At 44.3% G+C, this 26,801-nt stretch overlaps 1 protein-coding gene across 2 annotated transcripts; it reads left to right on the forward strand.

The window, feature by feature from the left end:
• The first annotated feature begins 531 nt into the window (after positions 1–531).
• Atg17 (autophagy-related 17) lies at positions 532–25,836 on the forward strand. Of its 2 annotated transcripts, none has more exons than XM_077417466.1 (10): positions 532–2,200; positions 7,467–7,675; positions 18,113–18,401; positions 19,260–20,205; positions 20,272–20,486; positions 20,579–21,209; positions 22,043–22,792; positions 22,875–23,183; positions 23,340–24,185; positions 24,298–25,836. In XM_077417466.1, exons 1-10 carry the CDS (start codon positions 2,133–2,135, stop codon positions 24,415–24,417), a joined length of 4,383 nt encoding a protein of 1,460 aa, XP_077273592.1. In that variant the 5' UTR covers positions 532–2,132; the 3' UTR covers positions 24,418–25,836. The 2 variants fall into 2 exon arrangements, with proteins under 2 accessions (XP_077273592.1, XP_077273593.1); XM_077417467.1 differs by having other exon boundaries at positions 534–2,200; positions 20,579–20,699.
• Positions 25,837–26,801: the final 965 nt, after the last annotated feature.

The following is a 26,801-nucleotide window of genomic DNA, read 5'->3' on the forward strand; positions in this document are numbered from 1 at the left end:
GTCTCACGCTACGTAAATTATCTAGGTGTATTTAGGCGGACGGGCCTAACGGTTAAGCTTAAGTAACGTGTTCAACGTCCCGTGTAACGTTAAACGCGAATTGACGAATTTATTGTTCGAAACGACCGATTCCGTTACGATAACGTTTCCAACGTGAGCTATATATATATATTTAAAGAAATCATTATCTAAATTTCCGTAGCGATTTAAGTGTTAAAGATTCTATTTCGCTTCGCTTTTCTCCAATATGGATGTTTTTTTTTCCTTCTGTTATTTACCGATTAGGTTGAGAAGATGAATAGTTCTAATTCTTTAAAGCGCGATAATTCTGGATAGGTCCGGGATCCGGGAGTGGGAGTCGGGGAGCTCGGGCTCGGAATCATGTCCGTCGGTGGCCGGCGGCCGCGCCGCGCGACGCCAGCTCCGCGGGTCGCGCGACGGCGGCGACTGGAGTCACTTCTCCCCCCACCGCCGCGCCACGGACGTTCTGTCCGCCGTGCTCGGCGCTCGGCGCGGCGGCGCGGCGGCCGCGGCACTCGGCAGTAGGTAAACAGCTGGCGACGCTCCGCGTCAGTACGATACGCGGAACGGGACAGCGCGGAGCAGGTCCGCCCGTCGTCCTCCCCCCTTTCCCCTCCATCCAGTTATATCCAGGCGAGATCCCCGACCGACGCGACGCGCGTTTCTCGGTCGCTGTCCAAGCCGAGCCATCGCCGTCGCGAGTCGCACCGACGCGGAACATTCCCGATATTCTACAGCCGTCGACGAGGAGGCGAGCGGCGTCGCCGTGGAAAAGCAGCGGGGAAAGCGGAGCGGAGTCTCTTTGTTCGACGCGAGCGACTCTGCGCATAGACTGACAGCGGCAACGCGCACGACGCAGCATTGTTTGCGTTTTGTGTCGCGCGGCTGGTTCAGCGTTCTCCCTTTTCGTCGGCCCTCTTCACGCGAGACGACCGACGGTGTCGTCTCCCCGGACGAGTCGGTCGGATTCCCCCAGGAGGTAGCCAGGGACGAAACGAAACGGGACACGGATCTCGCTTTCTCGCCGCGGCCGTCGCCGTTGAACGACGGTGTCGCTCGAATCGAGAAGCGAACGAACGAGAGAGCGCGGTGGTGGCGTAACGCGGCGCGCGAGTGCTTTGTTTTGCCGAGCAGCTGATCCGACGCGACCGCAGCTCGGGCAGCTACGCTCGCGACGACGAGCGCGTTGGCTTTTATCTCCGGCGCGGGCGCGCCAGCGCGAATCGTCCGTGCCCTCCGGCCCACTCTCGCCTCGTAGTCGGGGACCCGGAAGAGATCTCCCCCGGGAGGCGGGAGCAAGCGCGTTCGCCCTCGACGAGGCGTTCCTCGACAGCGGCCCCCGTTGCTCCGAATCGATCGCCGACCCTTCGCGTTGCCAGACGGATTTTCGTCGAGTCTGACGTAGCGCGACGCATCGAGGGTGTAGAAACCGAATCGATTTTAGCGATCGGACGCTCCGCGGGGAGGGAATAGCGGTGGTGAGCGCGACGAAGGGATCTGGGATCGAGGTCCCGAAGAGTGCCGCGCGCGCGGTTCCGACGGACTGCGATTGTGACGGTCGAGCGTTCGAATCCCGTCATCCTGGACGCGCGTGAACCGTCGGGGAACTGCATCGGCTTTGGGAGCGGGGAGGTTGCGACATAAGGTACGAGGTACGAGAGAGACGACGCGACGTCCCGGCGCGTCGGCGGGCCCCGAGGAACGAAGGAAACGATCGGGAATCGAGGATCCCTCTCCGAGGCCACTTCCGAGCGATCCGGGTCTCGCGCGCGCGCGCGCGCGAGAGAGATACCTGGATGATACTCTGCGACGCGGCGCGATTCTCAGAGGCTTTGTCCCGGGATCGACGGCGAGGATCGCGGCGTTGATCGATGCGGCATAGTCACGAGGGGGCCGTCCTCGCGAACGATCGAGAACGTGGGGTACGGCCCCGATCGAGCTGACTAAAGGGAACCGTCCGAGCCGAGGGCCAATCCTACTGCTGACGGAGCCCGCGCCCCGCGGTGGAGAGAGGAATCCGCGACGGGGGTGATACTACTTGGGCCACTATTCCAGCGGTTTCTCCTCTTGTCGTTGTGTCGCCATAAAGGCGCCTATCCACGAGACGCAACATGCTCTTCATCTTCCACGTCGATACCGGCACCACCGTCACCTTCGACATCAAGCTGGCACTGCAAAGGTAAGATACGCTACAACGTTGTGTTCCACCCGTTAAATAATATTTGGCTCCTATTAAACGGCGCGGAACACATCTCGTATTTGCTCTCGAATTACGTAAGGGGTCACAATCGCCTCGCGTCGCGATGGCATTCCGGTTGCGATAATAATAGCGGCAATAATAAATAATAATCGCGCGGCATTTAGCGATTCTCTAACAGGCCGCCGCGCCGAAGGCTAACGAATTGCAAAAGTGAGCCGCCTCCGGGCGACGGACGTGGGCGAGAGACGCGGATTCGCGTCGTACTTACCGTACCTACCCAGTTCACGCCTCACGCCTCGCGCCTCGCGGAGAGGAGCTTTCAGAAAAATCGCGGCGACCGACGGAGACTCTTCCGCGTTGCGTCGCGGATTCGCGCCGAAAATAATACCTATACGCGCGACGAAATCGACGCAACGCGACGCGGCGCAGCGCGACGCACGTGGGTGTGGGTTGGCTCGTGGCGCGCATGGGCGCGCACGAGTTTGACCCAACGGCAAACTCGGCCAAGCTGATGACACGCGCGCGCATGATGCAAACGAGCGCCGCTCTTTCGATATTCCGACCGCTTTGGTCGAGCGGACTCATCCTCCCAGCTTCCCTCCAAACGTTTAGCCGCGAACAGTTTACAGATGAATCTCTTAAATTGGTTCTACGATACGTCGTATTCGACTCATTGTAGAACTGGCCTTGAAGATGAAGAAACGACGTACCTGCTTTCTTTTAAATTTAAGTATATATGTATATTGTTGCAAAAATCGACCCTAGGAAAGATCATTGAAAAGCAAATATCTCGCGAGATATTTCATATTCTATCTTGGTACACTTTCTGATGTGAAATGTGAAATATTGTAAAATACATTGTAAAAAGCTTGTGAAAAAAGTAATGTCATAGAAAGTTGAATCTCGTTACATCCTTCCTCTTTTTGCTCTGCATGCCGTTTTAATTATTGAGAGAAATATTTCCTCTACAACTTGCTAGAATTACTCCGCATTTCGCAGTTTCTCGAATATATTTTTAACGCGGAAACTTCGATATTTTAACTTCGCGATAATATGTAATACAACTCGAAACATTTATTATTAAAATAATATAATTGCAGGTTGTGTAGAGGACTTCGTATATCCAACGAGAATCGAGATATTTCCAGGAGTAGAAGCGACTCACATTTTAATCAGTCGGAGCTTCTTACCGTTAATTATAAAATCGTTATTTCATGCAAATTAATGCGGAAGAATATAAAGTATTTACATTAACGTGCGTTATCTTGCGCAAGGTCCTGTTTTGCGTTCTTATTCCGTCGATAATTTAAGAGGAGCCTTTTAACGTACTATACGCCGCGGTTAAAAAATTAAAATACTTTGCGCGGCGTGCAATTATTTATTGACGTGGACGCGGTAACTGATTGACGACGATCATTTACGTTTATTTTCAAGAGAGAACCGTCAGAAAACAGTCTCCTTGGTAAAAAAAAGTTTATCCCATTTATTACCGTCATTTGTCCACGTCGGGCGACGATGAAGATCGACGCTGGGCGGGGGAATTATAATTTTTACGCATCGGTTTACCGTGTGGGCGTGTGATAAACTGATAAACGACCTTCGGTTGCGGATAGAGACATCGTATCGGTGAAGCGAATGCATCGCGGCATCGGTAGCCCGTTCTACGTCTCGTCGTGGAGGCGATTATGCGCTTTCGAGAAACACACGCGTGGCGCGTGGCTCTGACGCGCGCACTGAAAATATATCATTTGGCTCGCGGCGCGTTCTACATTGTGCGCGCGTAACGCGTGCGCCGAATCGCGTCGAATAACGAGCTCGGCCGCAAGCTCTTAATGCGCAGCGTTCTAAGGGAAGCGGCGGATTACAAGGCTCTCCTCATATTCGAGTGACGTGACGTCGGAGTGTCAATTGAGCAAAAAATTATCGACGACGTTTGACGACGAACGAGAGCGATTGCGTAATCGGAGCGCGATGCAACCTCTGTAATCTAAAATTGACGCGTCGTAACTTTCGGATTATTATTCATTACGATAAACCCCCCCCTCCGTGTTTTGTCTCATATTACGATTTTTTCCCCTTGCTCTACCATCCCTCTATCTACATCGGAGCGCTCGTTTGCATCGGTAAATTAAGACAGCGGTCATCGGCCCCGTTCGCGTCGCCAGCAATTAACGATCTGTGGTCAATTCGCGAGGGCGTCCGTCTCCGTCTCGATTTGCTTTTATTCTCTGTGTGTCTGTCTAGTAATCGCGGGTGCGCGGTTCAAGCGAGAACGAGTAAATAATGTCGCACGGTCTAGCCGTAGCGTCGCGATTAAACGCTGAGCTAGATGATCCGTAATAACAGTGGGATCTGCAAAAACGCTGGCTACCGCTCGTATCTCGCTTGGTTACCTTCGCTTTGTTTACTTACCTTAGTCGATAAGCGCTATCTGCGCGTCGCGCGAATGAAAATCACGCGAGCCAACTTTGCGTTCAGCGTGAGTCGATGCAAAGCGCATTCGCTCTTGTTCGTATTCTTCCCGCAAAACATTCTGCGCGAAAACTCATGTGAAGTATAATATGCGGCCGTCGCAATCATCGTAAACATTGAAGTTTCGTTCAGCCACTTTAAATTATTTCAACGCTTTGCACGTACAATTAAAATATGTTAATAAAAATTCCTCTTTGATTACCTTGTAGCGGTAATTAATAATACGTTTCTGCTATAACAGTCGTTTAATTGATCAAACGTGTCTTGCTCTCTTCTTCGGAAGAAAATCTTTTTTTCAAACAAGGCCTCGTTTCTGAGAAAGGTGACTTTGAAAGTTGAATGACTAAAAATATATCGCGCTCCTTCGAGTTTGGACGATCTTCAACGAGTCGTGCGCGTCATTCAGATTCGCTGTAACAACTATAAACACGCAAATAAATGCATAACCGCTGATTCAAATAAAAGAAGAGTTTTCTCTTCTCCGTTTTTCCGTCCTCTTTCGCTCGCTCGCTCGCTCGCTCGCGAAGAAGCTGACGCCTTGAAGAAATCGCAACGACGAGCGTTGTCGCGTGCGCGCGAGTGAAATACGAGCCGCGTCGCGCCGTAACGTGACGTGCGTAACCATCGACGACACGCAGTCTCGGGACGCGGCGAGGCGCGCGGTTGAACGTGCTCGTAGTCAGCTGTAGCCAGCTGTGTATAGCGTCAGCCACGAGTGACTGGCGATAATTCCGCGCTCGGTGCTCGGTGGCTCGGTACTACGTTTTCTCGATCGGCCGCGCTAGCGTAAATCCGAGATGTTTGATCACTCGCCGCGCGCTCGACACCTCGGCCAATTCAATTTTCGCCGAGAAAACGAAAATTGAGCGCAGATTGCGTAACAAACGACACCGGAGACGTCAATCTTCTTTGCCGCAACAAACCCGCCGTGAAAGGCGGTCAATTTGTCCTCGTATTCGCGAGCGGAATAATCATAGCGACAATTTTATTAACGTCGGCGAGCACGTAACTGCAAGCACGTCGTTCTCCTATAATTAATGCGCCGTGCATCTCCTCGCGTCTTCTCCTCGCTCCTCGAAGTAAGAGCACTCCTTATCCGTTATTTAACCTTGCGCAGAGTGTTAACGATGCCCGACGTACCGCTCCGATTCCTTTTAAACGTCATTTATGACCGCTGCATTCCGCACGAGCCGAGTCTTTAAGACTTTTTTTTAAAACGTCGTAAAGTAAGAAGAACTCATATATCGATCGCGATATTACGAGACACGGTTTTAAAACGATCGCGAGCGAAACGATCTAGTTGTATAAGGACGAAAAAAAAAGGAATGTTAAATGTCGAAAATTAAAAACAGTCGCGGTATAGATAACACTTAAGAGCTTAACGTTACGCGCGATTACGCAACGCTTCACACGCTATGCGATTACGTTTTTTACCTCTTCTTTTTTTCCTTTTTTAATGCACTCGAGCTGCACGTGCAGTACGTGATTGACAGAGTGGTGGTGGTGGCAGTTTAATTACTCGCACGCAGATTTTCGAGGCACGTGCACTGCCACTGTGCTGCAAATAGGTATTGCCCATCGGTTTTGAAAATTAAGGACGTTCTCTCGTCCTTATACTAGAGAAAATCGATTTTCTTAGGATTTTCTTGAAACTGCGAATATACGTTAATTTAGGTGTGCTTTATGCGTGGTATAAATTTCAGTACCTCTTCCGGTATAAAAAATCAAGATACTGAGCCTCAAAGTTTCAACTTTTACTAATGAAAAATTTTCCAGGCCAAACGGTAAGAGATACGAGGTTGGCCAAGAGGACCAAAGTTGCTCCTCTCGTCGAGTTCTGTAAGGAAATAATGCCAAAATTAAAAAAAAATTAAATTTAAAAATTTTTTTTAAACTTTTTGAGGCTCAGTATCTTTATTTTTTATACCGGAAGAGGTACTGAAATTTATACCGCGCATAAATCACATCTAAATTAACGTATATTCACAGTTTCAAGAAAATCCTAAGAAAATCGATTTTCTCTAGTATATAAGGACGAGAGAACGTCCTTAATGGCACTTCTCCATCGCGCGTTGCGTCAGTCAGGGTACCGCGAGCGAGGCCCCGCGATTGTCCTTAACACGAGCGCATCTATCTTGCGTGGCGTAGCGTGGTTAAAGCATTCACAATACGCGTCCGATCGTCTTTTTATCCTCGTTATTTCTTCACTCTTGCGTCGCATCCGGCGATGGAAACGCACCATCCGGCAATTACGATCGCGGTACGAGCTCTTTACGGAAATCAGGTCGTAATCAGCCTAACCGTCTTTCAACCGAACAGCGCTTCTTGCCTAAAGGCGTGATATCGCCCTTGATTTACTGAAGCGGAAAAGACTTTCCCAGTTTCAACGTGCAGGAGGATCGAGAAAAGATACTCGATGTTTAATATTTTCATCTAACTGCACAAACATTACTTAATCTATGTATAATCTACATACATTATATATATCTCAATTATTTTAATATTTTTTTTAGACACGATGTATTTGAAAATCTAAAAGCTTCTATCTTGAAATTTCTGCTACATATTGTCATAATCATTGTTAATAACAGAAATATGTTCAAGTATCGATATAATTGTTTGTTATTCTAAGAATCACGAAGGGGGGGGGATAAAGTTCCAAGAAAAGAGTTGGAGGAAAAGTTTTCGAACGCGAAGATAATCTCTGTTCTATAACGTCTAAGCGTAAGCTCCAGTCACCGATCGTTCATGCGTAATTGACTTTTCTGTGCAGTGTCAGTCAGCTGATGGAGGCGATCGAGAGGGAATGTGGTGTGGTAGCGGCGCATCAGGTGCTGCTCATGAGCGGAGGCGAGTGCTTGGAACCACATGCACGCGTGTGCTCCTACTCGGCTGGAACCGACACGAATCCGATCTATCTGTTCAGCAAGGCCGCCATTGAGAGTAGCCTTCCGCCCACGCCGAGTATAGATTACGGTTCCGGTGAGTAACTATATAAACTTCTTTTTCTTCACCCGCGAATCTTATCGTATGAAATATAGACGATGATTAATAGCACGCCAATTTGCGTAATTATACGTTAATACCGATTATATTAATCGGAAAGATATTTTCTCGCAAGCAAAATATGCTTTTTTTTTAACAAGAAAAATATTAGCACCAATATCGGTTTTATACGAAACGTGACGGAAGAAAAATATTGTTGCGGATGACGTGTATTTAAATGATCCGTGTTTTTGCTAATTAATTAATATCAATTGTAAACACACTTGTACGTGCGGCAATATTTACACCAGCGTGTATCTCGGGATGAACCGGTTTTTTCTGTAGCGCGATAATTTCGTCAACTCATTTGAAATGCCCGATAGCGTATCATTAGGTTCTCACGGTTTATAATTCTGTCAGCATTGCGAGTGTGAGTGATTAATTTTGACCAACGCAAAACCGAAGATGTCGAGAATCCGTCACATCGCGCGGTTTATTAGCATAGAGAGTCGTTTCGGAAGAACAATCAATAAGATCTTTATTGTTATTGTTTTTCTTGGAAAGGAAAGAAGCGGGAGAGTAATATATGCGTCGAAATAATCGTCACCGACTTGATGTTTATAGGAACATTATATTTCCAAGAATATTATATTTTGATATACGTCATATATATCTTTATATTTTTGCATCTCGTGATGAAGAAGATTAAGGAAACAACGCGCGATGCTCTTTTTCAACAGAAATGCGTTTCTGCTCTCATCCCGTTACTCTTAATTCCCGAGAGTTTAATTAGGCTCGGTGATACGCGCGTTGTCCTATTTTATACTTTCTTTTAGTCACTCTCTTCTTTGTTTTGTCCCGTTAGATTGCCGCGTGTCGACTCGCTTCATTACCGCGCCCGTTCTCTCTTTCTCCTCGATATCGTGCGCGATCGAGGTGCGAGCTATGATTTAACAGCGCGCATACTTCTTGTGGTGAGTCGTGTTTCTAGACCGTTCGTGATACGACCCCAAATCACACCCATCGTGAAACCAATACGCCACCATCGATCTAACGCGAGCGATCTAGCGATCGAACTAGCATACGAAGGCACGACTTTTCCGAGGATCTAAATCAGCACAACTTTCTGCATATAAATTATACCGATAAGAATTATGTAAAGAAATATTTCATAAAATTAAAGAGACGATCTTTATATTTCGAATGTTGTTTCATTAGGCGTAAAAAGTCTCTCTTGAAACCATACAATTTTTATTAAATCCATTTTTTTCACAGATACTAATATTTAACGCAAGTAATAAATGTACATTTTGCTGATTATAATTTTTTTTTGTATTTCCTTCGATAAATCTGTGTTTCTTTCTCTGTTATAACGACCATTGGTGCGATAATTATGCAAAAGGTGCTAGATTTATTCCAGTTAATTACACCATCGGGCATATGTTTTCTCGTGCTAACATGTCATGTCCAGCACGATGATCCAGCACACGAGTACGAGATAATGGGAGGTACGGATTATTTATCCGGGACGCCGTTAGGCCGCTAATTGGCATCAGAATGTAGAACGGCAACGGGCGCGTTATGCATCGATTAAAATCTTCATGTTGTCGCGTAAACTTTGCCGGGTCATAGACGTCGACGTCGTGAGACTTCGACCGCGTCGTTAACGAGGCTCGTGATCAACCGTTCGACCTGATTCTGTTATCCACGGGATAACCATCTGGTTCTCCGTTGGCGTGCGCGCGCGGCGCGAGCAGTTGCATAGATCTCGGCGACGTGACATCGAGAGCATCAAGTTCCCGTTGCATATAACGCGAAACTAGGCCACTCAGCGCGCGGCGTGACGCTTTTCCGTGGAGTCACAAAAATAGTCGATCGGTGCTTCCCGAAGTCGCGGCGAGGCAGCTTTAAACTCTGTCGATCACACGGAGGTTTTTCGTGCGACGTACTTAGGAGCAGGCTTCAAGTGCAGTCGCTTCTCTCGATAGACGAGAAGCGGAGACATACGCGTTGAGACATTCGTTGAATTATGGCAGACGTATTTCTACGGTCAATTGAATTACGGCGCGTATACAGGCGAAGGTAACTCAAGGAATGGACATTTACGAGTCCACACGAGGCTTACGGAACGAGCGAATGGAAAGTCCGAGCTTCTATCATTGCTGCTCTGGACTGTCAACGTTATGAACCTCGAACGAACACGCGCGTATTAAATAATAGTAGGTCGTTATGTTCGCTTCCACTAAAGGAACTCCGAGTCGTTGACAATTTATCGAAATGTATTATATCTCGGGATGCTCAACTTCGATCAGGATTAAATTAAGCTCGGGCGACATTGAATTGGTCATTGTTTTGGAGCGGATAGGACGGAACCGTTTATCGGGAATCGAAGACATCGAGATGACGTTGGAATTGTCAGCTGACTGGGAATCAGAGAGGCCTCCATCATTGATCGCGAGAAACACGAAACTTGACGAGATAGTACGGGATAATACAGCAATTCAACGCTAAACATATCGCAGCGTTATTTCTTCAACGATGAATGATTGATTCTTGCTTGAAACGAAGAAGACACTTTTATACCTTGTCCGTTTGTACTTTCAGTGTCGCGCGATTATCCAACATTGATATCTGGTGAACCTCTTATGTCAATTTTTATCAATATAGATTAATCTCGGTTTAACTTACTTTTTTATCTTTTGCTAGTTCTAATAGTAAGAATTAGAATGTCGATTTGAAGCGATCGGATTTAAGTGATCCGAGCGTTGGCTTTGCCATTAAATTTAATAATTTTCTATCAGTTATTGGCTCCGACTTCGCGGTCAACTGAATCTCGCGGACACGAGACGCGAGCGAAATTGCATTTGCCGTAAGATGATATCTTTGGCATTACGCGATATTTCATGATTCCATCTTCGACTTGTGATCTTCGATTCTCCAGAGATTGACCTTTATAAAAATTTTATCACAGGCAAAACGGCACAGGTCTCTTTCTCTTCGTGTTTCCTTATATCAATTATTTCTGGATCGAGAGAAAATATTCTCATTAATCTGCAGGATCGGATAATATTAGACCAAACGAACAGTCGACAAGAAACAAGTAACGATATGTAATATTTAACTATGAGTTGAATCATAAGATATTTATAATTAGGGATCACACATAGTGTCACAACGGTAACGATATAATCGATACATCGATCAATATATCTTGCGTCTATCTTTTGCGCGTTTATGTTGTCGCACGTAGAAACCTTATTGGAGCACTTATTTCCCTCGTATCCATAAATATACGTACCTAAATATACATGCATTCTAATTATCTGCCTGTGACGCGCGCGCGCGCGCGCGCGCGATAAGTCTTCCTCTTTTAATAACCATACGGCACGTAGTCTCGTTTGCGATACGTAATATCGTGGCATTGCAAAAAATTACATCCGCTATCGCGTTGCAAGGAGATACATTTGCACCGAGCCGAAAACAGTAACGATAGCTTTACATTCGGAGTCGACGATCTACTGGTACAAATCACGCGATACAGAAAATTTCGCAACATTGCATAAAACTCGCGGTAACCGCGTTTGAAAGCAAGCGAGCGATTTCCCATGTGAGTATCGACGACGGACTTCAACGTATTTCATCTCCATTCTTATGGTTTGAAACGAGGACAATTCGCAGTCAGTTTACAAAATCTACTCTAACCGTTAGATCTTCCGTCCTGAGACCGAAGTTAAGCCCGAGAACAGTTGCGCCGGGTCACCGTGGCCCATGCATAGGCTATTACGTTTTCGCTCTACTGTATACGCGCGTGTGCCAAGTATATGTGCGTATAAAGTCGATACCGTAACTAGGGGTTCGTTAGGTTACCACACGGGGTGGTTTTTCATTCCTGGCTTTCAGAGAAATGTTCTAAACGAGACAAAGATAACGACACAAATATATTATTATGTATTTCCTTGCAACAATGCTGTCCTGTATTTTCAAAATTATAATAATCTATAAATTGAAAAATTATTTCATCTAGTGTTATTTTAATAGGTATTCCACAGCATGAATAGAGCACATGTATGTCTTACATTATGTTTGAAAAAATTTTGTTTTCACGATTTTTGACTCAACGATACAGAAACAAATTTTACTTTTCGCGGTAATTAAACCTTGTGTTTGGAGCAGAACGCAAAATTTCAAGTTGGAAATTAGCAGAGGATTGATTTGTAGCATTCAGCATTTCGCAATTGCGAGAAATTTAACTTTCTGATGGGGAGCATCAGAAGGGTACGATTGAGTTGTGATATTTTATATATTTTATATCTTGTTAAATTAAAATAATAACGCAGTAATCGATAACTTAAATCGCTTATGCATTAAAGTATCGTTGTAATGTTGCGAAGGAATCGCGTGCAGACTTAAAAGCAAAATTGTTAAGGTAATGTCAGGGAATTGGTCGAAGCAATAAAGCACGAAACACGTCGGGAAAACGTTCTCGCGTTGGTCTGACGCTTGGTCGAGAGGCGGTCGATGGAAACCTCCGGCGCGGCGAGACCTCGGACAGAACCGCGGAAAGCAATAATACAGCGTGCGCGTGTACGAACTCGGTCGCATGTGCACACACGGGGATTACCGTAATCGCGTACATTGCTGCATCGAGTACGGCACAACAACGTTACCTCGGATGTGTGAATGCGCGCACGCGCGCGCATAAATATATTACTGCTGCATCTTATCGAGGCTCTCGTATACAGGGTGACCGGAAAAAAAAATACCGAAGAGTTTAAAGCCATATAAAAGTAGATAACTTTGTCCTAGTTGTAAACATTTCTAAATAGGGTACTGATAACGTTGGTAACGTTAAGCGCGCCGCGGGGATCTGTCGACGAGACATATATGTGCAAGTCGACGTGTGCGTCACGACGTGTCGTATATTTTTGGTTTCGACTACTGGTTTCCACGAATGAAAGCAGAATAAAACAAATATCGTCCATTAATCTCCGTTAAAGGGGTCACTGTTCCACATCTAGGCTATAGACATGTCTATTTTTTGTCTGTTTTTAATTATGTGCCTGCTTTTTTAATTATGCGTCTGTTTAACATTATGTGCATCTACATCTTTCAAGTCTTTTTTTTTAGATTATTCTGTACAATTACTATAGTAAAAGTGGCGACATATTGCGCCAGGCCATTTGCTAAAGCGACGAGAGCACTCCGGTAGGTAAACATACGTGCAATTGAAAGCGTCGGCTTATCGGAACTTTAACATCGTTGCGAGATAACCGCACGTGTCACGAGAAGTCATACGTGTGTCCCGTTCAAAGTAAGATTAATGAGATGACACGTAGGAATCTTGGTGTCGCTGATCACTGCAAGTGTCTGTTGCTTAATGATTTGCATTTACGACTTCAATTTCATATGATCGCCGTATATCATATACAAGCTATTCTTTTGTGATAACATATATATAGTTATGTTTCACGAATCTAGCACGTGAATACGATCACAGGCACAAAAGTCACGCAGGCAGCGCAGGCTAACGTCATTTTCCTTATTCCTATACATATATATCTCTGATATTGTACTGACGTTAGCGTTGGTCAACAGATTTATACTTTCAAATTGCACGAGCTATAATTGCGAATAAATATTTAATACTCGCGCGCACATCGCTGCCGGGCTTTTCTCGTAATAACTGCTCTACTCATTTATAATTCCGAAATGTAATCTTACAAAATAATAGATACTGTGTGCGAAGCTAACATATATCTTTTGTAACGTGTATAGATTGAACCCGATCGAACCCGTAAAATAAAATTTTTGCCCAACCATCATCCTAGAAAATTTTTATTTGCGTTATTATTGTTATATATAATAATAACGCGAATTTATCCGTTATTATTGTATATAACAATAATAACGCATTTTATGTAAATCAAATATCTCGTTACGCGTCACGATCTGTGTGCGCGGCTAGAATGTACGCTATTTTTTGGAAGATGATCGCAATTCGATTACTCGATCGCGCGGCAGTATAGTTATCGCGAAAACAACTTGGTGCACTCGTATGATAAATGCATACTCGTAACGAGTATCTGCTATTTCCATGTGTACGACCGCGTGTCGTAATCATTTCTGCATGACAGTGTGCGTGTGCAACGTGCTATATTGTAGACCGTAGTACTTACTTTAGTAGTTCATATTTTTTTCCCGCGTATCGCGACAGATCGGCCTACGCGATCGGCAAGGCTTTCCGCGTAACGTCGCGGCAAGTCCTTTGATGTCTCCGGATCGCGTGGTATAATCATTATATTATGTAGTTTGATAAGCATACTTGTGTGTGCCTTGCGGCCAGCTCTACTAACTGCTCGGCTGGAGCAGTTTATGATGCGAGACGTGCAAGTAACACAACCGCGATCAGTAGATTATTTTATGTAGATCGTCCTGCAACTTTAAATGTAATAATAGCTTTTCAAAATTTGCAAAATTGAATGTTATAAATGATAAAAAAAAAATCTTTCCCGCGCGTAAGTAGATAAAAGAATTTTTATATTCTCGCTAAGGAAAAATTGGCTTTATCAGACAATTCGATATATCTTTATACTTATTTTTTTTCTATTTTCTCTTTATATATCTCTCTCTTTGTTTTTAATTTACATTCAGATTTATTTGCGTTTTTATATGACCATCGTGTTTCACAGTCCGATTTATCTTTGTAATACCGTCTTAATTAAGGAAAAACTCGATACGAAAGAAAATTAATACATCCTTCTTGCCACGGTGGAGCGCGGGTGAAAGTTAAAGATCGGTTCGGTAGAACTTTCCGAGGAGATTAGAATGGAAATGCACTTTCTTGTTGCTGGCAAACACTCACACTTGGGGGGTGGTACACGGTTCGCGGCATCACGGCGGTTGTTTTATTCGCGGGAACCCGGCAACGACCGGCGCGCGCGAGCGGTGCAACCATGCGATTTTCCGTGTATCGCTCGGCCAGAGCCTAGCCTGCAATTATCGTGTGAACGAGGCCGAGCCTCGCCAATGGCTTTGTTTCGTACTTTAATGGCGACTCTTTCGAGATTCCGCGAAGCGCGCGAGTCATTCGGATCAGCATCGGTCGTGAATCGAGCGACGAAGCTGATTCAATTAAAAAGATATCAAACGATGAGAGAGGAAGAAAAACAGCTGCTATAGCGCTATGTAAGAACGTTGTTTCGTTTTGTGTGATGATGTTGTAATCCGTTGTACCGTTAAGCTTTTCGTAAAACGAAGAAACAATTATACTGGTGAGAAAGTGGAACGACATTAATATATATTTCGTTTCCTCGAAAGTGCTACGCACTCAGTCTATTTCACGGACTCGTCGTTTACTAAGACTCGATTCGAGTGCTTCCTGCTGAAACGCTTGGAGTGCCATAAGCGCGCCCGGCACCCCTTTAAGTATCGACAATGGATATTGTTGAAAGGAGAACGCGATAGACGCGTTTAATGTGACTTTAGGCGCGTCTAGGCATAAACAAGACATAAATATCGTTGCTTTTATTCGACTTGTGCATTAGCATTTTTCGAAAACAGCTTTTCAACAACAGGATGTCATCAGAAGACGTCGGACTTCCCGAAACTACGACGTCGACTATCTAAATGCGTCTTTAGCACGATTTCTCCGCGCTTCAATTATACCGGCGTTTATTGCTTCTCGTCACGAGCCATCGCGTCCGATTTTTATTTTTTGGCCCGTCCGCGCCGCGCGTGCAATTACCGTGCGAACGAGGTCGCGGACTTGGTTGATAGTCTCCGATACCGCATGCATCGACTCTGCCGCGATAACAAGCGCGGATTATAGACGCACGGGATGTACTCTTTAATAACTCTTCCGAGATCGCGAATAAGCAATTATTCCGCTATTTACAATTAGGCGGAATTAGATTCCAGTCTGGCATTCGAATCTACCGGTTGGAAAAACCGGTGGAGTCGACCGAATCGGAATCATTCTCTACCTCGGCAAGTCCCCCACCCCCGCGTAATAAACATAAGTCGTCGCGAAGCTGCGTCTCAGCGTAACGCAGGTTTCCACAACCCTTGGAACTTACACGCGCGTTATACACGCAAACTTTCGTTCAGGCACGTTCTATATAAAAGATACGATCGATGAAATGACGTATACGGTATACCTGCAACAGACCTATAGACGTAAATACCTTATGTTGCTGCTTTATCACATTTTTGTCGGTGTCTCAGACTCGGAATTCTCATATTCTTTCTTTGTTGTATAATGGTATCTTCAGCAGGAGAAAAATAGGGAGAGAGAAAGAGAGGGGAGAGGGAGGGGGGAGAGAAACTTTCAGCGTAAGAAAAATCTTCCATACATAAAATGATGAAGATCGTTGGTTCAACAACCGGCAATGATTTACGCCACGTTATATTTCAGGCTTCTCCGTGCTTTTTTTCACAATAATGTTTATTGTCGCGAATAATCTCTCGCGACTCAATTATCTCCTTCGTGAAAGTTGAAGGAACGTCTCGACAAGGAATGGCGTGCAGTCGATCATGTATACTCCGAAGTAGATTATAGCGAAGAAAAATATGTTTTTGTACGCGCCATTCTCGTTTGCGAGAAGTTTCGCTCAAGATTCTACTCAGATTATCGATTTGTTATGTTACGTAAAGAAATACGAGATAACAGCAATGCACATTTCGGCATAATACTCCGGTCGGAAAATGAGGGGAAAAATGTGCTATTATGTTTAAATGTAATTGCTGAATTTTTACACTCACGAGAAACAGAAATAAAACGTCCATTGTAAAGTTGCACGTACAAATTCGTATCTACATAATCGTGCGCATTTATGTACGCGTCCCGCGGTAAAAAAAAAAGGATTCACGTCGTCTAGATTCTCGGTATGAATGATGCGCGAGCGAACGGAATCAAATCGCAAGGGGACTTTCAGCTCCGTGATCAAAGAGCATATTGAGTAATTTAGTTATAATCTTTTTAACGCGACATAAAAACGCATAACGCGTGCAGAAAGATGAAATAAAAATTGATACATGTGTGAGAAATAATTATTGCTGCCAGGGGTTATCGTAAATCGTGACTTCCAGATTTGATAAGAAATTCCACAGTTTTTTAACCCGTATACATGTTATATGCATCTACAGCATGCTTTGCAAGTTAAAACAGTCAAGCATCAGCGTAAGGAGCCGCGATAAGCAATAATGCTTATATACATCCGGTACACTTTTCTTCCTTCTTCGCGATTATCTGCCGACGACTATTCATTTGACTTTCGAATATGATGGTATTGCGGCATCTTGCGTCGCCGATTGTTCGATCGTGCATAATGACGATACTTTTTGCACTTGCAAATCAGTAAGGTCACTCGGACAGCGGTTTATAGAGATTGAGACCGGTCACATATGCATTATCATCGTTTTAAGCGAGCATGATATAGAATACAGAAAATATCAGTCTATAAAATGCGCCGATATACGTGCCGCGTCATATTTCTTTCCTCTGTCTCACGTCTTCCCACTCTTCCCTTCCTATTTTCCCTCGATTCCCGCACGCACGCATGCATTAATTAATTAAGAACGTGGCTGAAACGCAATTCGTCTCTTGGATTTAGAGTGACGTAAGGTTGTGCCGAAGCGATGTGTGTCGCGGCGACCTTGAATTTTCATCGCGTGCCAAGATTATGCTTTCTGGCGAGCCTCGCAGGTCAATTATACACCTGCCACTTGGTTCAATCTTCGATCCGATGCATAGTTTTTGTCTCATTTCGACAAGCTCGTCATTAACATTTCGCGTTAGCGTTATTCTTGCGTGGAAGGAGAATATTTTCTACATATGTAGTTGCCTTTGTGACACTCGTAACACGATCTACAACGGATTCAAATTTCAAGTTCGTTGTGTAGACTGTTCGTGTAGAGCATTCGTGTCTCATTCGCATCTCCATTTCACTAACTAGATAGGGTCTCATTAAATTCTCGGGTTTAGTCGCGAGTTGCCAAGTTGTTTGCGCTTTCGGGCGCCTGACAGGCACAAAACGATTATGCATCGATTCCCATCCAAGCGTAGCGCGCGATGATCTAAAGGTAATGCAAGAACCATTTTACTAAAGTTAGAATTGAGGTTGCACACGGGATAAATGTAACTTTCTCTGAACCACATTCCTACAGAGAGATATATTGTTGTTCTGTGGTCTTTTCTCACTCAGTATTACACTGTAATTTGCGTGGCGCACACAATTTTCAAAAGAAATACTACAATGTCGATGTAATGTACGTTTTTCTTTTTATTATCATTACTACAGGTTTACCATTATTAGAGAAATATTCCAGGGCCGTTTATCACGTAACTATCGTATTACTCATATAATTTGTCAAAATATGCTAGCAATAAACGGCGGTACCGAGCATTTATCTTGATTTTTATTTATTGTTTATTAGATGTCGACCTGCAGACTCAAATCGACGCCTCGCTGGCGATGCCAGCCACCTATCAGACCCTTTGCGCACGTGCCCATTTGGCTCAGCAGTGTTGCGGCCTGGCGCGAGAGCAGACGAGGATCTGCGAGAGGCTGGTTCACGACCAGCATCTCCAGCAGCAGGGTTGGGCCGCGGTAGTCGCCAATCTCGAGGACATCACGCATATGTTTCAATCACGAGCCGACCAGTTCCAGCAGGCCTTTGTCCTGTACCTGGCCGAGAGGCAGCAACATATGAAGCTTCTTGATAAGTACGATCTTTTTTTAGTTTTATTTCATTGATGCGTAAAAATTGCAGAATCCTATTTTTATTTTCACATTCTTTTAACATCGGCAAATATATCGGAACTAGCTTTTGTAAGAAATTTATAGTCCATGACGTAATTTAATGAAAATAAAGATAGAGATAATTTCAGAGAATTATAGAATGGTGCTTTTACTTGCATGTTAGTTGCGTAAGTTAGTTAATAATTTATGAGTTTGACAATTTAATTGGTAGGACTGCATTGAACGATACAGCGACGCGATTAATGCGTAAAAACCGGTTCTTTTTTGTAGATTTTACCATGCTGATCGAAGCGCGGTACGATTGAATAATAGAATAGTGAGAGTACGGGTTAATAGGCTTAAGATGCGTTGCGGAATATTAAACAAATTTTTCGCATTAAATTACGAGCCAGTATAGCAGTTTATCATAAACGTATACCGTAATACTACTCTCAATAATTACTTTAATTACAATAGGATATAATTACCATTGAATCCACGTTTTAATTATCATAGCTTTGATTATCATGTTTAAATGTGGCCGCTTGAAATTATTATTGGCTATACCGCTAATGAGTAATTAAATGACGTTAGTACTAATTTTATTCAAAGATATGCGCATCAAAATTTATCGTAACGTTTGCCAAATATAAGCAAAAATACTGATTAATGATGTCTGATAAAATATCCTGATTGATAATAAATACTGAATTCTTAAATTGATAATCGAAAGTAAGATAACATTAAAATTTGTGTTTTCTATCCTATTTAAAAAAAAGCATGTTAAATACTATTAAATAGCGAGGTTACACGTGAAGAAACAAATGCAAATTTTATTACAGTTTTAGCGCCGATCTCGGTACTCTTGCGAAAATTCCAATTTTGCCGGCCTTGAGAGCTCAAGCCGAAGGCTTGTTGAGTCCGGATGATCAACCGAGTCAAACCTCCGAAACCGCGTCGGAGGATAGTGGGGAAGTGCTGAGTCTGCTACGATGGATCTCGGCGAAAGACAATCAGAGCAGCTTGGAGCAAGTGGCGGAGCAATGCTCGCGTGGCCTGGAGCAGTTCGATGAACGATTGATGCAGGCCTTGAAAGCGGAAGTGAACGCGGCCATCGATAATGCTAACAAGCAGGATATGAAGGAGATCAAGGGCCTAGGTGAGAGGCTGTTTGCCCTTGAACAGCTGATGGTGCAGACCAAGAGGCTCGTTCACGAACAGGGTGAGCTTGCTCAGGGTTTTCTGCAGAATCAGAATCGCGCGAGCAATTTGGGCGACGCGAGCGTCTTGCCAGATCTTTGCAATTCTCACCGCCGGCAGTTGCTCGTCATGTTGCAAAATCACAACCAGTTGCGCGACATCCGCCGCAGATGCACCAAGGCTAAGGAGGAGCTGTCGGTGAATATATATCATCGTCTGAAGTGGATCATGTACGTGGAAAACAAAATGGTGGAAGTGGGCAACAAACTAATCATATATCACGAGAGCTTGAAGCGGTTGCGACGACATCTGGAGGTGCTCCAACAGATCCACTTGGCTCCGCAAATGTACATGAGCGCGGTGGTTGAAGTTGTTAGGAGGCGCACCTTCTCGCAGGCTTTTCTCGTATGGGCAAGAAATCTGGCGTGTCAGCTGTTGACCGTTCACAGCGAAGAGTTGGCGCGTAGGCGAGAGTTTCAGAGCAAATTTGATGGCCACTTTTTGAACACTCTCTTCCCAGGTTTGGAGGACACGCCACCGCCCTTCGCAACGCAAGCACCTTCCGTCTTTGACAACGGGTTACCTAAGGTAAGATCCGCTGACTTATTAGATTACTACTATTCGCAAATAATTGTTCTTAATATTTTATTATAGCTAACCGCGGACGACATGGAATCGTTGAGGTCGCAGCTTCCGGACTTGGCGCTTACGATTTCTACGCCGGATTTAAGCGGTATCACGCAATTCTTCTTATCCAAGAGCTTTACCGAAGGCAGCACCGATGGCAACAAGGAGAAGGACACCACATCGGTGAGCACCGATATTCCCACAAAGGAACAAGAGCGTACTAGAGCGCCGTTGTCGGACAGGTGAGTTCTTGATAATGTATTTTGTCGCTTATGCAAGTAAAAATGTATATCATATAAACTGCGAATGTTACATGTGTTGTATCGATTTCCAGGGGCGATTTTGAATCCGAAACCGACACGGAGGAATTCGAGAAGATTGGTCAAGCCGGCGTGGACGTGACCAAACCCGGCGTATTCGACGGGGCGAAACAGAAACGGCAGAAGCAATTGGAGGTTGGTGCCTCTCGAAGCGTGTCCCCCGCTTCCTCGACCTCGACTAACGTCTCCCCGCTAAACTCGAAAGTCGCGGACTTAACGACGCGTTCGTCTACGTCAAGCGAACCCGGCTCTTTCCAATTTCCCAGCCTATCCGCCACGAGCGAGCGCCCGGTACAGCTAAGTCCGCTGACCGAGTGCGTGGAGAACGGCGTCGCCGATTCTTCCAGTTGCTTGCTTCGCAGTGGTGTAAGCGGCCTCTCGAACTATCGCGACGCCCTGCCGCTCGAGGAGCAACATTCCCTGAGTCCGAATCCCCCCTCCTTGCCACGGTCCTCCGTCATGTGCGACGGCCAGCATCAGCAACATCAACATCCGCTATCCGGTAGCGGTGGTAGCAGTCCTTCTGTAGGCGTGGGTGCTACCGACTTCATGGGTACCGAGTTTTACATGGACGAATCTCTGCCGAGCAGCCTCAGCGAGCATCCCGCCGACGGTCAGCATCAGGCTATCGTGTTCCTTCTTCAGGTACTGGACGACTTACAGCTCGCTAACAGACAGCTATCGTAGTTGTAGCCGTAAACGTTCCGTAAAGTACCGCTTTTGGCCCCACTACCTATCTCTAAAATTATTAATATGTTATAAAATATACAACTTCCTCTTTCTTTTTCTTCTTCTCGCCTTTTTTATTCTTTTCTATCACTACCCCTCCGCATCAAGATGTCAAATGTATTGCTCGGTACTTCGTCAAACGTACTAGTTGATTCGTTTTTCTTCTTTATGATTTTTAGGTACTTTCGTTATTATTATCTTTATATTCGTTAGGGAGCTATTAGAATTGACTATATGCAAATTATATTTCGTGAGACGTGGGTATGTATTACTGCTTGATTTATGTTCCGCAACCGCTCGAACTAATCGAATCGAATCTGTTGCGCTCCCTGATTTCTGTACTGCTTGCACAAATACAGTGGCACCCGATAATAGACGCGCGTGCATTGAGCACGTGCGTATACGTGCGCGCGCGCGTGTATATATATGCGTGCATCTTGATTTTTTACAGGATAGCTGGAGTCGCACTTGTTTCCCAATCCCTCTCGAGCCACATCCCTTCAGAGCCCATTGAACTCGTCCACACGATTGCTTTCGTAAAGACATTTGTTCTAAATTGAAATTGTTGCAATTTTGCGTTCGTGATTCCGCGCAATTCGTGATTCAAAATTAATCAAAAGAGTGGAGTTTTCCTTGAAAGACTAATCTCCTTGACGAATTCTTCTTGACTACAAAGTCGAGGACAATCCGTTGCACAAATTATGATTTTGGGATACTCATCGGAATATCTTTGGTGCTCGTCATTTCAGGAGAATCTCGGTAACACGCGTGAAGAAGTGGAAAGGTTGCGGTCCATCCTGAAGACTATGAAAACGGTCGTATGCGAGGAGCTTAGTTCTGTTCGGAATGAATTGGCGATTCTGCGAGATCGGTCTAGCGAGGACAAGAGCGGCATCATCGAGATGACAGAACGCGTTCGAGTGGCATTGTCTTTGCACTCGCGAGAGTATGACCGACGTCTTCAAGAACGTGAGCAGGAGCTGACGATCGAGCATGAGTACGAGATAGCTGATGTCAAAAAACTGATGCAGAGTCGCGAAGAAGAGATCTGCACGCTTAAGCGTAATCTCCTGGAAAAGGAGACCGAACTGGCGGAACACGAGCGACTGGTAGCTACGATGCGTCAAAAGTTGGAAGACGAGCAGATCGAGAGGAGGAACCTGCAGACTCGTCTACATCAACAACTCGAGGACTATTCGAGGATACTGGAGCAAGCGCGCATTGACAAGGAAGAGGCTGTGAAGAAAACGAATGGCGAGAGATTCCTCGAGATCACTTCTTTAACGAATTCATTGACGCAATGCCAGACACGAATTCAAGAGCTGGAGGAGAATCTGGCCACCGCGCGCACTGATCAGGAAAGAATGGTGAAAGAGGCGACCGACAAGTTGCAGATAGAATATAAGACGGAATTGGAAACAATTCGAAGCCGCTTTAAACTTATGACCGCTTCTACCATGGAAAGGAGTCCCAGCGATTCTAGTTTGGAGAAGATTGAAGTAAGTAACTTACCAATTTATTCCATTGTTATTGAAAATAAAATGAGGAAAAATGGAAAAATATAAACTTCATTTCTTTCAGCGGACAGACGTTATTGAGCTCGTGAATCACGAGGCGATCCTGGCGCAAGCGAGAGAAGATATGAAAATTGAGAATGCCATGGCGGTTCGTACTGCTATTGAAAAGGAAAGGGCTGATTGCATGGCGAAATTGGATAACGAATTAATATTGGCAAAGGCAGTAGTCGAAGAGAAAAATAGGGAAATAGAGATGTATAGAATGAGAACAGCTGCGTTGTTTGAACAGGGCAAACATTATAAGAACATGATAGATCGATTAATTGGAGAATTCGAACTGAAATCAGAGATACAGCAAAACTTGATGGAGAAGGTATTGTATCACATATCATATGCATGCATATTTATATCCTATGCTATAGTGATGAGTTAAAGAAAGATTTTTTTAGATTATTTTGTATATATTTTCAGATTGATTATTATATATATTTTATCTTTCTTATTTCATCGTTTTCTTTCTTGTATGTAGATGAAAAATCTTGAAGCGGACAAGGCGTGGTTGGAGAACAAAGAATCCGCGGAGAAGGCAATGCGAACGGTCTTGGAACAAAACGAAGATAACATGTATCCTCTAGAATCTGGAGTATGCAAGGACTTGAGCTACGATCGGTTGGATGCCGGTCAAATTGGTCTGGAAGATGTCTTCAAGGAATCCGAAAAATATGAGGTTGAGGTTTCAGAATCAAAGAAAGTACGATTGGAGGCTGATGATGATGATCTGGCTCGGCTATCGAGGCGACTTGAATCTCTCGAGAATGATAACAAGAGGCTGTCCTGCGAGCTAAATTCGATACGCGCGAGTAAAGTGGCGGCCGAAGCAAAAATGGAGGCGTTAATGACAGATAAAATCCGTTTGGAGCTCGAGTTACTGAAGGAGCGAACCAAGAGGACATTTGATATTGACCCGATGCCGTCAGAGACCCGCGACAAGGAAATGAATGCGTCGGTTGCGGTGGTTTCGGACGCCAATTCAAGGGACGCGGCCACGAGTCCAGAGCTGAGTCGACGATCATCTTCCAAATCGATATGCTTCCATCCCTCCCTTCCCTCGTACATACATAAGAAGGTCGCGGAAAAAGTCGGAAAGATGGTGCAACAGGGAATTGTGACCGTCACTAGCTGCAATCCGGGTGACGTGGTACTCGTAGTCTGGGATGCTGTACATGGCAACTACGCGGTATATCAGGAATCTTCGACTTTTTATTTCCTTCATTCGGACTATGTTGACGCACTGGACGTAGGAATGAATCCGAGCGGTTCTCGGAAATGCGTCCTCGCTGAAGTGATCGATAAGGAGTACTGTCATGCGAGGAAGGTAAGATTGTTAGTGATTAATTATTGCAGAATGTAGAGTTGCATTATAATATTAAATAGCATACGATACTCGTTACAGCAAAAAGTGAAATATAATCTCATTGTTCTCCTAGCATGAAAATCGGTATCACGTCCCACGTGGCACGAAATTCTACAGAGTGCGCGCTAAGCCACGAGATGCACGCGCGCTGACAGACGAGACAGGTTTGATGTCGAAGAGTCAACTACCGTAATTTTACGTTCAGACTGTGTCGAGAATCCCTTGATTCTTGCCTAGTACAAGCGCTGTGATCGAGGGTTTGCGTCGGCAGGCCGCGTTCGTTAGGGGACCAGCGACCCGGAACGCAAATCCCGAACTTACGTCTCCGCAACCATCCGGAAACCTCGGATCTAGGCCAAAACCTGCCAGAGCCTCTAGACGCATCCTTGATATCGATGAACGCTGGGGGGAGGGGGGTGACCCATGGAAAGAGGTATGCGCAAGTTGGGTAACATGAAATGAGACGGAAGGATGCGCCGGCGTTTTATTGTGATATAAGTAATTTTTAAACGAGTGAAACATATTTGCCGAATGCTGTGGTTAGCTGTGAAGCGTAACGATATTTGTATTCTTCGACTTTCCTTTTTTCATAACGAAAAAAAAAAACAAAGGAATGTGAGTGTCGTCGACGATTTTCTCTCAATAATTCGAATAGGCTGACCAGTGTATGAGAGAGGGATTAAACTTCAATATTATGGCGGTCTTGCTTGATCGAGGATACAGACACATGTGTGACTTGAATCTTTACTCCTTTTATATAAAAATAAAAAAATAATGCAAAACAAATCCTCGATCTTTGATGGGCGACGATCATCGTTCGTACGCGAACTGTTTCGCGAATTGGTGCAAACACGGATCGCCGATAAAAAAGGCAGTTTGCAAAATATGCTGATACGTAAGATAAACCGTTCGGTAGGATATTAAGCTACCTCGAGCTTCTCTCGAGGAAACGAAACGTTCGTCTTTGGCGTACTGCGAAGAAGTAGTAGTCTGTAATTACTCTTTTGTCTTCTCGATTCGAAACGCACGTGTACACCGCACACACACACACACACACATGTACGTAAGACGATGAAGACCCTTAACACGGATTCTCGAGGACGGACAGAGACATTTAGCTTCCCTTCTCTCTCTAAAACGCCGTTCCTCGTCTTTCGTCATCGTCGTCATTGTTCGTCGCACGAAATCGTATACGGAGTAAAAAGACTCGCATACATCGAACTAACGCAACCGCTGTGTAAAAAAAATGATGATCGCAATGCGTTTTATTATCGTCGTCAAGGCCGATGAAAAGTTATTCAATTTGAATCGCAGATTCGATCTCCGTATGCGATTTCTGTATTCATTTGCACCTACGGTTCTTACTAGACTAAACTTTTTCGTAGGTTCGATAGCGCCAGGGAAGCTCGATGCACCGAAATCCTCCAGGCATGCGAGACTAAATTTCACATTGCTTCGAACTGACTATTTAAGCTCACTTACTTTCACACTTCAATGATCGCTCTCTTTTTTAGATATATTTATAAATTTGCAACACCAACGACGTGGCTATTGAAAATACGCGAGTGATTCTGATTTTATCGTATACATTTAGAAGTAGATAGCGTTTATTCGATCCTTGCAAAAAGAGAACAAAATGCGTTTGCACAAGTGCAATCTGGAACTTCCAAAAAATTCTAAGTCATTATTGTCATCTAAGATTGTATGACCCTCGGACTAATTCAAGTAATTTGAAAATGATCGGAAAATGGAATTCTTTAAAAGGATACTCGCCATTTCTGAAGGAAGAGCAATCTGCTGTTGTAAATATGTGTAGATAGATGTGTCCGTATGCGATATTAATTTACACCTAATATACAGGTCGAGGATTGGCGAGGAAATATTAAACTGCGAAGTCGAAGAGCGGTCTTTCGACATTGTTGCTTATATTTCCGCTGAAAATCTCCAAGTCCTATCTACGTGCATCTTTGAAATAATTTTTTGCACCATGTGACACAAGATAAAGCGTGGCAGTGGCTTTAAAGCGCAATCTCCTAATTATCTAACTTCAATTTTTCGTCTTTAGAAGATACTCTAACGAACCACGTTGTTGCTCGAAATATTTTTCTCGAAGAAAGTGAGGAAGATCTGGTGCGCAACTGCGTCTTTTCTTCGCTCAATTATCAATTGATTTTGATAATTATTTTGATTTTATAAAATTGAGAACTAAATGTCGAAGCAACGCGTTCGTATAAGTTTATTCTGTTTGATTTAGTAATTTATTTGTTTGAATTTATTTAAAATTGATCGGCACCTATTGAAAAAGAAGTACAAACAGAAAATTTTCCGATGAGGAGAAGCAACATTATCGAGGTCGAATTTTTGGAAAGAATAAGTATAAGATAAAAAAAAGGCGTTTAACGTTGTAATAACTCTAATGAGATTTTGCTTTTTTTTATATGCCAAAAGATGTAGCTGTAGAAAAAGTTCCGATTTGTATTTGGCGAAGATTTTTTAATAACTAATTTGTAAATTATAAGAGGTGTTTCGTAAATTTAATTAGATCATAATATACAATTAGGCGATTTGGCAGTAAAT

The sequence above is a fragment of the Temnothorax americanus genome, unplaced genomic scaffold (assembly GCF_048541705.1).
Source record: "Temnothorax americanus isolate GAGA-0224 unplaced genomic scaffold, ASM4854170v1 Scaffold49, whole genome shotgun sequence".
NCBI classification, from domain to species: Eukaryota; Metazoa; Arthropoda; class Insecta; order Hymenoptera; family Formicidae; genus Temnothorax; species Temnothorax americanus.